Source organism: Mirounga leonina, unplaced genomic scaffold, assembly GCF_011800145.1.
Source record: "Mirounga leonina isolate KUSES-001 unplaced genomic scaffold, KU_Mleo_1.0 Mir_128, whole genome shotgun sequence".
NCBI classification, from domain to species: domain Eukaryota; kingdom Metazoa; phylum Chordata; class Mammalia; order Carnivora; family Phocidae; genus Mirounga; species Mirounga leonina.
In genome coordinates this window covers 2,125,426-2,142,038 of record NW_023270320.1, presented here as the reverse complement: position 1 = coordinate 2,142,038, position 16,613 = coordinate 2,125,426, and the positions used below count along the sequence as shown (strand labels likewise).

The 16,613-nt window shown below is 44.1% G+C and overlaps 1 protein-coding gene across 5 annotated transcripts in view; it reads right to left on the bottom strand.

Annotated features, from left to right (window-relative positions):
• Positions 1 to 16,613, bottom strand: part of SLC20A2 (solute carrier family 20 member 2) — a 103,938-nt gene that overhangs the window by 35,872 nt on the left and 51,453 nt on the right. For all 5 annotated transcript variants that reach the window (XM_035003937.1, XM_035003935.1, XM_035003938.1 and 2 more), the window contains 4 exons: positions 11,960 to 12,512; positions 6,514 to 6,654; positions 5,068 to 5,153; positions 1,639 to 1,735 (listed from right to left, as the gene is read on the bottom strand). In XM_035003937.1, coding sequence (XP_034859828.1) covers positions 1,639 to 1,735; positions 5,068 to 5,153; positions 6,514 to 6,654; positions 11,960 to 12,248 — 613 coding nt within the window. In that variant the 5' untranslated portion in view covers positions 12,249 to 12,512. The remainder of the gene's footprint in view (positions 1 to 1,638; positions 1,736 to 5,067; positions 5,154 to 6,513; positions 6,655 to 11,959; positions 12,513 to 16,613) is intronic.

The following is a 16,613-nucleotide window of genomic DNA, read 5'->3' as shown; positions in this document are numbered from 1 at the left end:
GCTGACACCCGCTGGGCTTTTCCTTCTGCTACCTGGTGCTCCGGGCACCGATATAAAGTTAAGAACAAGACTCCGGAGGAGCGAGGAGATGGGGGGCTCACAGCAGCGCCGAGACGGCTCTCTCCCTTCCTGGCGCTGCAGGGCCAGCCGAGCACCATGTGCATGCTTTGGGAGATTCAACTTGGTGGTGGGATTAACTTTGTGTGTGGAGCTGTGTTCTCCCCGCCTCCAATTTTCTTATATATTGAGAAGACAGTCTGTGACACACACCCTTCCCAGCCCATGAATTACAAAACCTCCAGGGCCACCAGGCTGCTGATATCTGAGGCTAGGGTTCCATCCCTCTCCGGCTCTCCTCATCCCCATGACCTTCAGCTTTGTGCTTTTTACTTAAGGCAGCTGTGACGCTCTACCTCTGGGCTCCCACCCAAAGTCTGGAAATCCTGATCATGAGCATTTAAACCCTGAAGATCAACATTTTGAATGCTGCAGGGAGGCCAAAGCAGAAAGTTATATAATGTTAACATTCATTCAGAAAGTTTCTTATTTGCAGTACTTAAGTACACAAACATAATTATATATGTCTAATAAAATAAAATCTGAGAAACATGGCCTTGAGGACACCGAGTTTGAAGAATCAATAAGGACATTCCCCCACTTTGGAAGAGGGCACTTCTCAACTATGTTATGACATGCTATTTAGGGGAAATTTTATCTTTTTGAACAGAAAGAGGGAGATTTTTGTCAAATACGGCCAATAACTGAATCTTAATCCATAAAGAACATTAACAAGAAGAAAAATAACACAAACTAATATCTGCTGACTCCAGATATCCCCACAGAAATAGGTATATTTGGGATCTCACAGTAGGAGGCCACCACAAAGAGAAACAGGAGGAATCCTCTCTACCAAAACATGTACAGGAGTATTTAATTAGATGCTCACCCATACTGAAATGTTTGCCAGAGGAATACCATATATGTTTTTCTTTAGCCATCCAAAATGCAAAAGAAAACACCTTTTAACCCTGCCCCACCCCACCCCAAAGCCCCGAAGACCTTGTAAAAAGAACAAAAGCCATCAGAATGGGAAGAAGTAATTCTGAAAATTAAATCACCCACTGGTTTCAGCATCTTAAAAAAAGGGGGGGTAGCTTCTACTCACTGGATTCTTTGGTCAGACAAATGCCAGGGAGTTTGGCATTTGCGCTATGGGCCACGTCAGAGCTTCCCTGCGTGTCACCGATGATGGGCCGCTCCTGTTCAGGTGCGCCCCCCACCCCCCGGCCCCCGCCCCAGACTCCTCCGCGGCTCAGGGGGGGAGTGCGGTGTTAGATCCTGTGCAGAAGAAGGCTGCTCCAGTTCGGGTACACAGCAGCGCAAACAGCAGAATGAGGATTTCAAATTTCTTTTTTCACTTGAAAGTCTGTTTGTTGCCCTTGTCCTTTACATACCTCTTGAGTATTTAAAACAAGGACATGCATTTACTACTCTTTTTCCTGCTCCATCATGAGCATGAATGATGCTTTTTTTACTGTCAGCCAACAACAGTGCTGGCACCAAATAAACCAATACTGTGAGGTCTAACGGTAATAATACGCCTTGCCTGCTGGATTTAAGCTTCCAAGGAATTCTTACCTGGTGCTCCCGTGTACATGATGGAGAACACATTTATTGCTATTGTAGCAGCATAGAACACTGGGAGTGCCCGCAGGCCATTGGGAACAGGGTCCTCCTGTACGACAATGAGATAAAGTGGAAGGTCAGGATTCAGGAAGACTCTGGAGCCAACACAGGCGAAATGACAGAAAACACTGTTACGAGGAAGTCTTCCAAATGGCGGTGTGGCCAAAACAGCGGGCTGTGTCACTGCTGTGTGATCTGCTGCACATCAGCTTGGGCCAGGTCTCCTACACAAATACTGTTTCAAAGAGCACTATTGTGGCCAGCAGACACGCTGGCGTGCTGGAATCACATGAGCTGATGTCAGATTTAGAAACAGAGAAGAACTGTGAGGTTAGGCCAGTTCTTGGGGACTGAAATCCAGAGCGCAACATCTACTTCAAAACCCGTGGTGCTCACTACTCCAGCTAAGTTCAGGTTTGGCCCTGAAAATCCACTTGCAACCAATATTTTGAGACTTGGCCCTCGGAGGACGCTCTAAGAGAGCCAAGTGACTTAAACACCACTGCATGACTGTGAGATTTTACTTCACCCTATTACACAATACATTTTAGCTCTACTAAAATGTATAAAGCAAATATATTACCGTGTGTTGTGACTTTTAAGATCTCTTCATAAAGCGTAATATTTAACCTTCAACTACTGAAAGTTGAAAAGAACTGTGGGTTCTTTGTCTAATAAAACACTTACCTGCAACTTTAGGCTTCTGGTACATTCCCTAAATCTAATAATTTAACAAGAATGGTACTGCATATGTTTTACACTAAATAATATCTGAGAGAGTATCTGGAATGGAAGGTTGTTTTTTTTTTTTATAAATTTGTTATTTTTAAAAAAAAATTTTTTTTATAGATTATTTATTTATTTATTTATTTGACAGAGACACAGCGAGAGAGGGAACACAAGCAGGGGGAGTGGGAGAGGGAGAAGCAGGCTTCCCGCTGAGCAGGGAGCCCGATACGGGGCTCGATCCCAGGACCCTGGGATCATGACTTGAGTCGAAGGCAGACACTTAACAATTGAGCCACCCAGGTGCCCCTGAATTGGAAGGTTTTAAGCAGATCTACAGAAGATTTTGAAGCAAAAAGATGGACTGGGGGAATGCCTGGGTGGCTCAGTGGGTTAAGCGTCTGCCGTCAGCTCAGGTCATGATCCCACAGTCCTGGGACCGAGTCCTGCATCGGGCTCCCTGCTCATCCGGGAGTTTGCTTCTCCCTCTCTCTCTGCTCCACCTGCTTGTGCACTCTCTCTCTGACAAATAAATAAATAAAATCTTAAAAAAAACCATGGACTGGGAACTCAATACAGCCCTGGCACATTAGATGTCACTTAATTAATTCAAGAAAGGACTAATTTCTAATAACCGTGTAAGACCCCGGTATTTATATGACTCTGCCACCCACCCGTGATGAAAGGAAAATGAGATCTAACAACTGCTGTGGGTTACGGGAGTAAGGAGAAATAGAGACTAAGATTCTTACTATCAAATGCAAACCATGTATGGAAATCAAGTGTGTCTGCAGAACAGTACAACCCATTAAGAACCTATTCTGGAATGTCTCAAGTAGCCATCAGCACTTGTCAAGAGGCTTGAGTTGAATGGTAATGAGGCAGAAGGACCAGTAAGAGCAGGGGTCGCACGGGATTCAACTGCATGAGACTCATAGCCAGACCAGTGAACAGGAAGCAGCCAGGAGCCAGGGCTGGAGCCAGGGATGAGGTACAGTGCTCTTCTAACCTGTCACATACCACGTGACAAGAACCCAGGCCCCACTACAAATGAAATGCTCCGGTGCTCGAATGCCTACTGCCCTCCTTTCCAAAATGTTTTCTTAGGACAAGAGTTGCTGAAGAAAGACTCCCACCCGAAACTTCTGAAGGTGTTGAATGCTGAGTTTATGGGTTTTTTTAATTGAATCATCTTATGTTTTCTCAAATAACTTATTCTTAAAACTCAAATGCCAATTGTCTCGAGACCTGTCTTCTCTCCTCCCTCCTGGCTCCCTCCCTCCCTCCTTCTTTCCCTCTCTCCTTTCTTTCCTTCCTTCCATCCATCCATCCATCATCTGCCACCTATGTAAGCATCCATCATTCCCTCTTAAATACCAGTGTCTTCCCAAGAACAGCGCTGGACACTGGAATACCAAAGTAAGCAAGACAGTCGTGGTTCTACTCTCACGGATCTTGTAGTCGATGGCAACCAGGCCAGCACGCAAGACATACAACACCACACAGCACCACAGTGCAATGATAAGAAAGCATGGAGCGTTGCAGAAGCATGAGAGAGAGGGAAGCAACCAGAACTGGGTGGGAGAAGAAAGGCTTTCAAGGAAGTGGCATGTGATGGCTGGGTAGCAGCAGGAGTTTGCCAGGCGAGGATGGGTTCCAGGCAGAGGAAGTCAGAAAAGTGAAGTCTAGCAGGCAAGAGAGGGTGGCACCTTCCAAGATGTAAATAAATATTAGTATGGAGAGAACCCAAGAGAAGGAATGCAGCTTTGTATGGATCCAAGAGAAGGAGCCCTCCAATAGACTGCTAGGCAGTGCCAAGGGGAAATAGCGGCGTCTTCAAGTGAGGATCCACTTGAGGGAAGGCCTGTCCCGGACGTGCTCAGCGTGCGCTGTGACACAGGGACCCGGGGCCTGCTTTAGGGAGTATAAAATACTGCGACAACCCCTTGATGGTCAAAAAAATACAGTCGAGTTTTTTTCCCTAGAATAGGGATCTCAGTAAGTTCTAATTTCAATCTCCTTTCATTTTTTATAAAATCTACCCCCAATAGGTATATTTCCTTCTTTTTATCCTTTCCTCCGGGAGAGGAAAAAGTCAGTGTCTCAAGCTTGCTTTCTCCATTAAAATATAGCAAACACTTTATATTTGGGGAAAGAAATTTTCCAGCTGTGTTTAGTGATAGTCTACTTCAAAATCTTCACACTATCACATTCCGTTCTACTTAACATTCAGAAAAGAATTACTTTTCCTTTTTTGAGGTCTGTGTGCAATACCTGGGAGCACTGGCTCACGAACTAAATCACAGGGCACGGAACCCTATTTACAATGCTGCTTTCTGGGGGGGGCCCCTTGGGACCCTACCTCGACTCATTCTGCCTACCTTATTTTTTTAAAGATTTTACTTTTGAGTAATCTTTACACCCAATGTGGGGCTCGAACCCACAACCCTGAGATCAAGAGTGACATGCTCTATGGACTGAGCCAGCCAGACACCCCTTTCTGCCTATTTTAAAATAAAGTCTAATTCTAACTTGCAGGGTGACGTGCCTTAACAACGTAAAAATACAACCATTCCTCTGACTCCCTAACTATTAATTTCTATTGAATAGAACCAAATTAGTTCTAAAACTTAAAAACATAACAGCCTCACTTACCTTCTTTAGGATGAAAATTCTGATCAGTACGAACAGCACGCCAGACATGAAACCAGACAAGAGTGGAGATATAAACCAAGAAGCAACTGAATAATTAAAAAAAAAAAATCTAATGAATGTTAAAATTCTACGTAACTCAAGTCATATTTATACAATAGAATGATAACCAACACACAGTACATACATCAATAAATATTCCTGGAATTATTCACCTAAACTCAGAACCTAACCAACCCCACTTCCCTGGCAGGGCTGACCCTCACACGTGCACAGCTAATCCTCACACATACACAGAGTCCCGAGTAAGGGAGCGCACTCCCAGCACACAATCCGGGAAGGGATCCCTGAGCCTGGCCTCAGAAAAACAGTCTCCTTTGATTCCCACTGAGCTCCTTCTGTCTGTTCTTCTTACCCATCCACATATGGAGACTTGGTCCTTGCTCCAACAGTAAAGTTATTTAAAAGGTGAGCCACCTTCCATTTCATTTTCCTAGGTCAGCCTGGTACTGCCATCCTGACACTATGGCCCAGCAATTCTCATTTCTGGCTGCATACTGGAAACATCTGGGGAGTTTTCAAACACTAGTTATGCTCAGGTTCCACCCCAAGCATTTTGGTTTCAAAGGTTTGGAATGGGGTTCTGGGCATTGGTATTTTTTAACTGCTTCTCCAGGTAATTCTCAAGTACAGCCAGAGTTGAGAGACATTGTTCTAGAAGCCTCCTGGGATCTAAGGTGATTTTCCTGGCCATCCATGTCCCTGGCTTGGTAGGTCAGGGATCTGTTTGACACAGTGGCTCCTGAGGCCACTGTGATTCTTATATGGATGAGTAACCCAGTGGATGGAGATGGGGCGAGAGAATGTTGTTCAGAATGGGTGGGTCTGTACTTATGGGGCTGAATGGATTTCCTCCCTCTTGCTAAAAGCCAGAGCCAGGAGGCAGACGATCAGACCTGTCAGACCCATCCCTGCTGGGCAGCCTACAACCCAGAAGGAGCGCTAGAGTGTCTCCTGTGTGCGGGCAGACTAGGAGACCTCTTGAATGCAGTGAAGTAAATAGCCTGGCCTCGCTCCCAGGCTTTGCCATGACCACGAACCCTGCCTCCTGGACACAGAAGGTATTTTCTTCACCAGGGCCTAGTTTTTCTGACTACAGACTGATTTCAATCAGATAAATTTCTTTTCTGTCTGGAAACAACAGATAGATACTGATTTTCCAAGCCAGATGACATTTGAAAAGAGTGGCATTAAAAAACTATTTAACACATAAAAGTTCACAATCTCCGTTAGCAGACATCGTAGGGGAAAATGTATTACCCACATAGGTCTTGTTTTTTAAACCTTAACATTCAAAGGGAAAAACAGATTATAATGGCGACTTTTAATAAGACTTACTCTAGAGAATGTCAACTTTGCTTCTGACAGGTAAAAGAAAATGGCAATTACCAATCTTGACGAGCTCCATCCACTGCACACCTTGTGTACCAATTGCGACAAGTGAGAATCCTATAGTAGAACCAACAATGCAATGAGTTCCTGAGATGGGAAGTCTCAGGAAGGATGCAATCAACTGCCAAACCGCTGAACCTATCAGTTGAAAGATTAAAAAAAAAAAAAGTCAGATATAGAATACAGTATCTCAAACAGCCACAAAAGGAAGAAATCCAAATTATTGTTCTCTGCAACAGTATCTCTCTAGGATTGTTTTCTTATGGATTCTTTTTTTTTTTTTTTAAGATTTTATTTATTTATTTGAGAGAGAGAGAATGAGAGAGAGCAAGCACGTGAGAGGGGGGAGGGTCAGAGGGAGAAGCAGACTCCCTGCCGAGCAGGGAGCCCGATGCGGGACTTGATCCAGGGACTCCAGGATCATGACCTGAGCCGAAGGCAGTCGCTTAACCAACTGAGCCACCCAGGCGCCCTGGATTCTTTTTTTTTTAAAAGATTTTATTTATTTATTTGACAGAGAGAGACAGCAAGAGAGGGAACACAAGCAGGGGGAGTGAAGGAGGGAGAAGCAGGCTTCCCGCCGAGCAGGGAGCCTGATGCAGGGCTCAATCCCAGGACCCCAGGATCATGACCTGAGCCGAAGGCAGACGCTTAATGACTGAGCCACCCAGGCACCCGGGATTGTTTCTTTACGGAGTGCTGAAGTCCTGACAAAAATCACTCACTTAACTCTAGTCAAGGGAACATTCTTCAATACTGAAGGGATAATCATGATTTATTGAAAATATTTAAAGGAAAGTCTCTTGATGCCAATTATTAACTGCCTTTGTCACATTTATGTACGGGTGCTGACGATGAATTTGTTCTGATGTGAAGTGTGGCCAAGACCAAGCAAGAGATTACAGATTCTAGTGAGCACAGCAAAGTAGGAAAGGCTGCACATTGGAAAAGATGTCACTGCAGTTAAGCCTATGGTCATGTAACGAGGAGGGCTGGACACTGGCGAACTCACATCAATTAGTCTGTAAGAAAAACTGTAATATACAGTGATTCATTACATTGTACACCTGAAACTAGTAATAGTGTTACATGTCAATGACACCTCAATAAAAAAAGAGAGTAATTCCACATTGCTTTTTGTATTTGTGCCTCTCATATGAGAAGTCACTGTGAAATTTAACCCACAGGTGGGCATCTGCTCTCAGCCCCTGCCCAGAATGCCAAGCATTTTCTTTGTATGCTTCCTCAAGTCTTCTAATTCTTACCAGTTAAGAGGATCCTTAGCTTTGGCTTTGTGTCCTTTTACCTCAATTTCACCTCCTTTTCCAGGCTTACTGTTTTTCTAGGCTACAGTTCACTTCAGATATTTTCATAAGCAGATCAAATTTTGCAGCGCGTATTAAAAGCATCAGCTGGGTGAGATCACTTTCAGAAACAGCTGTTGAAAAGCTCATACAGAACTGTAAGGGAACAAAGGGCTTGGCTGATAAGCAGGGCACGTTATTAATCCCAAATGTTAATTCTGGAAATCTGGTTGCTTGGCAGCAGCACTTTTAAGCAGATCCCTGGCATTTTGTTCAAAAATATCTGAGTTACAGAGGATCATTCCTAGCTGTACGGGCCCTAGTTTGGGCAGCAACGCTGACGACTGCTCGTGAGTGCTGGGCATGCCCACCTGTGAGCCAAACTGGGCTCTGACCCTGTCCGCGTCTACCCCTGAAGCGTGTGTCATGTGTCGGGAGGAGGAGTGGCCGGCCTCGTGCCGCCGAATTGGTGACAGGTTGCATGGCGGCCGCCAGGCCTCCCTGTGGACAATTCCTTAAGCCTTCACATCTAAGCCCTGAGCTCCCGAGTGACTGACTCGTTTGTGTTAAAAACAGGGCCAGAGTTGAGAGCATGTTACGTGGCACAGAACTATAACTTGAGAAAGAAACTCTATGATTTCTATTCTTACCAACTGAAAATAATCTAGTGATGTTCACAGAAGAGTATAAACTCACCCAGATGAATTCAGACCATGAGATTTTCTTTCCTGAAAGCTGCTTTCCCTTCTCTGGCTGACTTTATAACATAGGTCCTGGGGCAGCAGGGTTTGTAAGGAAAGGTCGGGGGGACAGGGCTGCCTGGCCAGGATGGGGGCCAGTGGGCAGAAGGGGAGGGGCAGCGGAAAGGAGGGGAAGGCAGAGGCAGGTATTTGCAGGGCGCCTGGCAAAGCGAGAGTGCAAGGCCTCCTAAGCCTTGGGAATTTCTGAAGGCCAATGGGATTACATTAGTGTTAAGAAAAACAGTGGGGAAAAAAGTCAGAGATATTTTACCTTAAGATAATGATATCTTATAAAGAGGAAGGGATTAAGTACTGAATAAGAGTGTAAGACAAAACCTAGGGAAAGTCGGGGGGAAGGTGGGCATCTCTGAGGCAACAATTCCTGGGAAGGTTGGGGGGTGACCGCACAAAGGTGCGGGGTTATGCTGGAAGCAGGCAGGCAGGGTGAGTGTGCTTGGTGCAGAGAAGGCTCAGCAGTTAGGGAGCTTTAAGGGGATGGGGCACTTCTTACTTTGGTTCAAGGAGACAGCTTGTTCATGCTATTGGGGGTATTTCCATGAGCAGATGGTGAGTTCTGAATTCTCAGATTTTTGGAACCATTGGTGGTTTCACACTAAGTGGACCGACTAGTGCTTTAGCGCTGAACTTAATGTTCAAAAAGGGACCCTGTTCTGGAAGTTTAGCTGGCACAATAGTTTCTTCCACCCAACCAACCCAAACCTACCACCACTCTATCAGAAAGCACAGAGACTCAAGGGCTTGGGGAGACATTTCTAAAGGAAAAAAATAAAAAATAAAAGAACAGAATAGGACAGGGGGAGAAAAAGAGAGAAGAAATGGATACTGAATTTAGAAGAGGGAGAAGGGGAAAATTCAGGCATCAGGAAAGAATCAGCTTTGGTTTTGGCCAATAATAATTATACCACCACCTTAAATTAACAAAGCTCTCGTTTGCAAGGAACCCAATTCTAAAAATCTAGGTAACTCACACAACTTCCCAACAAAATAGGCTTTGAGATTCATCTACCCATACACCAAAAGAGAAAGAAAGAAAAAAGGAAAGACTAAAAGAAAGAAACCAAAGCAAACAAAATCAAGTTATTCAAGCAAAACCTCAAATTGCTTTGGTTAACCTAAATTCTAGTTGAGGTAAGTATTCGTCATTCTTTCAGTGAAGAGCCAAAGGCCAGGGGTGGGAGAACTGAAAAACTGGACGAGTCATACTGCCCACATGAAGAGTGAGCAGTGGGGGCGCCTGGGTGGCTCAGTCGTTAAGCGTCTGCCTTCGGCTCAGGTCATGATCCCAGGGTCCTGGGATCGAGCCCCGCATCGGGCTCCCTGCTCTGTGGGAAGCCTGCTTCTCCCTCTCTGACTCCCTCTGCTTGTGTTCCTGCTCTCGCTATCTCTTTCTCTGTCAAATAAATAAAAATCTTTAAAAAAAAAAAAAGAAAAGAAAAGTGAGCAGTGAATGAAGCTTTGAGCTCACAAGGCTTTCAGTCTAAGCTGGGGCCTCTGTGTGGCCTCGCTAACAAGTCTCTTTAATAAACACAACCATTCCGGGGCACCTGGGTGGCTCAGTCAGTTAAGCATCTGCCAACGGCTCAGGTCATGATCCCAGGGTCCTGGGATCAAGTCCTGAATTGGTCTCCCTGCTCAGGGGGAGTCTGCTTCTCCCTTTCCCTCTGCCTGCCACTCCCCCTGCTTGTGTTCTCTCTCACTCACTCTCTCTTTCAAATAAACAAATAAAATCTTAAAAAAAAAAAAAAAAACACAACCATTCCTCAGAAGTTTTATCCACTGAAAGGAGAAGCTGCTGTTAAGATTTAATTTTATAAATGCTTTTCTTTATTTCACCCCTACTTTCAACATTTCTTGCCCATATCATCCTGACTGGAGAAATCTTAATTTCAGCTCACTATGATTATGTCTTAGATACCTATCATGATAACCAAGGGTGATTTTTACAAAGAACTGTCATTTTTCTAAGGGGAATTTCACTTTTATCTGAGTATGATGGGAAATAGATACCCAGTGAAGGTAAATAAGATTCAGTCATTACAACAGCTGTTGGAATGAAAGCAGTCATGAACCTTACATTGTTAAAACACAAAACAGAACTCCTTAGCATGTATTATCAGCGTCCTGTGCTTAGTAGTATTTAATACCTTAGTACATCGGTATTGGATATGGATCAAACGCCTCAACAACTTCTCAGACTAACTTGCTGTCGCAAAAAAGATGGTGGTGCATCTTTTTTTGGCAAATAATGTCCACATTCTGGGAGCTTCAGGGATGCTAGTGACAGTAAAGAACTAGGGACCTGTGGAATGTAGCTGTGTTCTTGGTATGCTAGCATCTTACCTCCTACTGCAGGACCCTTCCTACAAAAGGGTATGTCCTGTTGAAAGCAGAAGGTGGTAGGATTCCTCTCTAACCCTCTTCTCCCTAACCAAATTACCCATATAGATCCACTGTCTGCTGTGACGTCATCTCTACCCAGAGGCAAGCAGAGCAAGAGTCCTGTCAGCTGCACTTAAGCATTCCTGCCCGAGTCTTCTTTCTGGTGGTAGCGAGGGCAGGAAGGGCAGCGCCCCCACGGTGCTTTAAGCTGATGGTCAGCTTGGCCAATGGAGAAATTACACCGACTGGCCGGTCAGTCTGCTTGTTAACATGTTTCACTGCCCTCAACACTTCCCTCTCATCTAGACAACTTGAAACTACCAATATAAACAGGTGACACACAAATGGTCATTTGGCCAGAAAACAAAACAAATATCATCCCAAATGGAGCTCCCAGAGGTAGAATCAGAAAATCAAAACAAAAGCCAACAAAGGGATTACAAACAATGTAGAAGACTAGAATTTCCTGAAACACAAGCGCTTGAGATTGATTCAGTCAACTCAAAACCTTAAGCTGAGAATACAAAACTTAATAAATACTGGTTTTTGGCATCCACGTTTTCAAAACATTGCATCCTAACTGATGAATAATCTATGGAAAAACAGACATCAACTGTCAAGGATATCTCACAAGTCAACCTTACAAACACATTCACTGAGACACGTTATTTCTTTAAGAACTCTCAAACCACTTTAAAATGATAGCTAGTCTACAAACATCTTTGTCTGTACTTTATAAAAAGTACTTTTAGCCAAATCTATTTTAACAACCAACTTTGCTAAAAAACTGAGAAATGTTTGCTTGATATTTGAACACTAAAAAAAAAAAAAAAAATCAAGTTAAAATGCAGAAAGCAAAATAAGATGTAGTGAATATGGAACATCAAACCAGTTTTTGAAGTTAAAGCAAAAATCACACTTATGGACACGACAGAAACATTGTAGGGAAATAGGCCAGCGGACACAGTTCCCACTGATGTAAAGAATAAGGCTACTTACCAACCATTGCACTAACTTCCCCAGCCATTAGTGTTTCTACTGTCTCGTTGTATAGGTTCACATCAATGATACCTTTTCGAATGGTCTCTCCCACTTTGGCTCCCAGTAACACTGAGCCGGTTGTTTCAAATATTGAAGCCAAAATGCACGCCTGCCTCAAGGTCACCACGCCAGAGCCCACAGCAGTACCAAATGAATTGGCAACATCGTTTGCACCAACAGAAAACGCCAAGATAAAAGCTATGATAAAACCCAAAATGACCATCCACAAATACTCATCCATGGCCATTTTGGAAAGTGGGCTCCGGGTACTTTTCTTTTGCAGAAATATTTTAAATAAACAAAGCTTGAGGTTATAAACGTCGTAAGGCCGAGAGTTCTTGTAAACAGTGAGTTTGCTCTGGAAAGTGCTGGACAATGTTAGAGCCTGAACAAACTGCTAACTGCTGGTTTTCAAACTACTGTCAGTACAGTTCATTTGGTTGTGTTCAGTCAGCGGTAAAACACATTCCATATTTTTCCTCCCAATCTGGGAAAGCTGTGATGTCTCCTCCTGTAACAGAAAAGAAAACAAAAGAAATCAATTACCCTAAGCAACCTGTAACGGTTTGTTCTTTTCAGAAATAAGTGTTTTAAGCCTACTAATGGGATCTAACTTCGGCATGTGACAGATCTAACCATAAAGCAACTCAAGGAAGATTATAATGGGTTAACGGCGCCCCCCCCCACCAAAAAAAGCTGGTCTCTAGAATATCAGAGGTTGAAGTATGCTTTATAATTACAGTCTGACAATAAGCCTTAATAGGATATGACTTTTTGCAATCTGAAAAATACATTTGGTCATTATTTTCAGAAAGAAAATTGCTTTAAATGGGAAAAAGGTAAAGAAATGAGAAATTTAGTTACAGAGTTTTTCAGATATGTGGAATGTGCCTAATTTCTTACACCGATGATGACCAAATATGATTCTGTGACGCCACAGGGTATGGCTAATGACCTGCCTGCACATTTACACACAAAGAATGAGCACTTTACCAGCATACCATGCATGTGTCTGAAAGGAAGCTTATAGGTTCTAGTATAAAATGACTCATCCAGAGGGTGTCAAAGGTGGAAACTGAAGTCCTCAGGAGGAAGAGAGAAAGCTGCAGAATGAAATGATCCTACTGAAACACGATTCAGATGTCACTATTCCATGCCTACCTATACCTCGCTCAGAGGAGAGGCCAGAGGCCTCACCATGGCTTGGAAGGCCCTCCAAGGTCTCCTGAGGGCCCCGCCCCAGCCCACTGTCCTCAGCTCCTATTGCCCCTTCCTTCACAGGCTCCTTTCTAGTCCTTGAAAACACCAAGCACTCTCACCTCTGGGCCTTTGCACCTGCTGATTCCTATGCCAGAAAAAATCTCCCTGACAGCTGTGTACCTACTCATGCTATTTAAGTCTCTGCTCAAATGTCACCATCAGAGAGGCCTTCCCTGACCTCGTGAAAGACCAGCTCCTCCCCCATGCCATTATCCATCCCTCTCACCCTGCTTTTTGTCTGTTCTACTTATCACTGCATTCATTCATTCATTTATTCATTCATTCTTATCTGTCTCCTTTCAGGAGGGCGCAGGGACTTTATTGGATTCACTGCTGTATCTCCAGGTCATAGAATAGTGCCTGGCATGTGGGAAGCCCTAATCAATTTGTTGAATACATGAAAAAAGAGGCTATTAAACATGGAGAAAAGTCTTCCAAGATAAAGAGGCGATGTCACAAAATTAATATATCCATGAAGTAAAAATGTCACTAAAAGCTTTGGAACTGTGGTATTCTATTATTATATAGTCAAGGTACCAAATCTGTATTTTTTTGAATGGTATTAGGTGTGCAGAATGGTACTTATTAGCACAGTGTGGTTCTTCATAGATGCTTATTGACCTGAACTGGATAAATTAGGCTCATATGTCATGTCATAGACAGTATAATCATCAATTAACATTAAGATTACTTAGGGGGAAAAAACAGGACACTAAATTTTATGTATATTGTGATCATGGTGATGTTCAAATCCATATAAGAAGACGGGCAGGTAACATACTAAAACCAGAACAGTGGCTAAGTGTGAGTGGTAGCGTAATAGATGATTTTTCCTTTCCACCCAAAACTGCAAACTGGATCACATGCTTTTCAAATTAAAATAGTATATAATAAATCATATTTGGTCATAGAGTCATCTATGTATGCAATGTTATAGGCATATAATGAAATAGAAAATATATACTGATAGAGTTTATCATTTGCTAAGATTTGAAGCCTATGCAATTCTAGAGATTTAGATCCCATGTGAGACAAATGAAAAGACCATTATAAAGGCAAAGGACAATATCCTATTAAAAGAGTATTTTATTAATATCATGGACACATTAAATCTAGATGTGAAAATACAAAATAGGAATATTTTGGACCAGTATGATCTAATCTTAAATTCTTGATGAAATCTTGTTTGTCAGGTTAGCTTGCCAACAGGGCAAACAAGAATAATATTCAACAAGTACTTATTGAGAACCTCCCTTGTGCCAGTCACTAGGACTATGACAATGAATGAAAATGGATGTGGGGCTCACTGACCTGTGAGGGCGGCAGACGCTAACCACATAAACACACAAATGTATGACTGGCTGGGGCCAGTGCTATGGAGGCAGGAGGCCCGCGGCCCACTGCGTTGTGACAGCGCAGTTCTGGGCCAGGACCCAGTCTAAGAGGACAGGGAAGGCAACCTAAGGATGAGGCAGCGAACTCTGGGCTGGGGGAGGCATTCCAGGCATGGCCCGGGTGGGAAGGAGCAGCAGGGGGTGGGGGCGGGACAGGCAGGCCGGTGTAAGGCAGTGTCCAGCAAGCTGAAGACTGTGGGGTGCCGCTGAACGCTTGTAACCAGAGGGAGGCCAACGTGATCAGACTTTCATTTCGAGAAGGCCACACTGGCCGCCATGTGCAGAAGGGGCTGGACAGAAGAGGGAATCTGCTGAGACTGATTTGGGGCTACTGCATGGTTCAGGCAGGCCTCTGTAGAGGCCCCCGGCCCGGTGTGGCCATGGCACTGACCAAAGAGAAAGGACACTTAAGGAGGTTTCAGGGGCTCAAGTGGTGGTGGCCTGCACACAAGGACTGAGAGAGACAGATGGCTGCTGACTCGCGGGACTGGGCTGAGAAACAGCCGAGGAGGGTTTTTATGTTTTCTCCTTTGCACTGTTTCTAGTTTTGTTTTTATATGTTAAAGCAAGGTTCGCCCACAAGTTCACTCCGGGACAGGATGCACACAGAGGTCAAGTCCAGGAGCACCAAAGCAGGTATGTCCTCAGCCCGGGGTGGCTTGGGGAGGCTTTTAATTGTCTTTATGATACCTTAGGCACCATTTCAGACCAGGGTTCCCCTATCCTACTCAGATAATCTTAGGTAACTTATTTCTACAACCATGTCTGTGTTCTTTAATGCAGCTTTTCTCCTTCACATTATATCCAATAAGCATCTGGATGAGGAGAAAGGCTTTTTTGAGACCAAATGACTTCTATTTTGTATTCTATTTATAAGACCTGTTTTTTTTTATGGCAAGGACCAACACCCTGATTTTCTCCCTCTCCCATTAATCTTTATCAAAATAAAGCACTTCAACAACAGCATGATCTGCTGCCGAAACAGAGCTCGGCTCCCCCGGCAGGGGGGCCAGGGAGCACCAAGCACAAGGCCAAGATGGGAATCTGTCAGGAGTATGGAAGCACAAATCCAGAGCGGCTGAGCTTTGGCCGGTGTGTCACCGGACAGTGCGGGCTGTTTGAAAGCAGGATTCCGGAGGTGGGCAATCAAGTCAGCGGAGAAAGGTTGGCTTATTCAACAAGTGATGTTGGGCCAACTTGCTAACTATCTGGAAGGAAGAAAAAAGTTAGATCCCTACCTCCATCCAAAATAAACTGAAAATTTAAATGTAAAAACTGAAACCTAAAGAAAAGAAGAAAACACAGAGGCAAATATTTACTTAATATTGCAATGGGGGAGCCTGGACCTGATACTGAAGAATCGACTCATTTGAGTTCATAGAAATCATGTCGCTGGGAGACAGAGAGGCCTGATGTGTGGAGGCGTCGCATGGAAATGCCTCCTCTCCTCCTCAGCAGTGATTCTCAATGAGGGTGCAACAGTATTTAGATCTTCCAGCTAATGCCTTGGTTCTTCTCTCTCTCCTGCAAGGGCTTTTCTGAAAAGGGTCAGAACAAGCCTCCCTCTCTCTCTCTCCTTCACCCAGTATGAAAGCCCTTAGATGGCTTCGACGCACAGGACTGAACGTTCCAAGATATTCTTCAATTTTCAAGTGCCACCAACCTCTCACGCTTGAGGAACAGAGACCTTAGAATGTTTTGAATCATTGGAAGAGGTCCTGAGGGGTTTTGTAAGTTTTACCACCCAAACTTGTAACGTTAACAAGATCCTCACTCTCTTTTCTCAGTGCCCTCAATTCTTCTGAGCAAGCTCCTCAACTCTGAGTCCTGCCCACCATCCCTTCTCTGCCTTGATCTCTGAACCAGTCCTGCTTCCTTCACCAGGCCCAGTGAGAGCAGTAGCGGGACTCCAGAGTCAGGATTTAGAACTTCCTCTGTGAGCATCTGCTTCAGCTCTA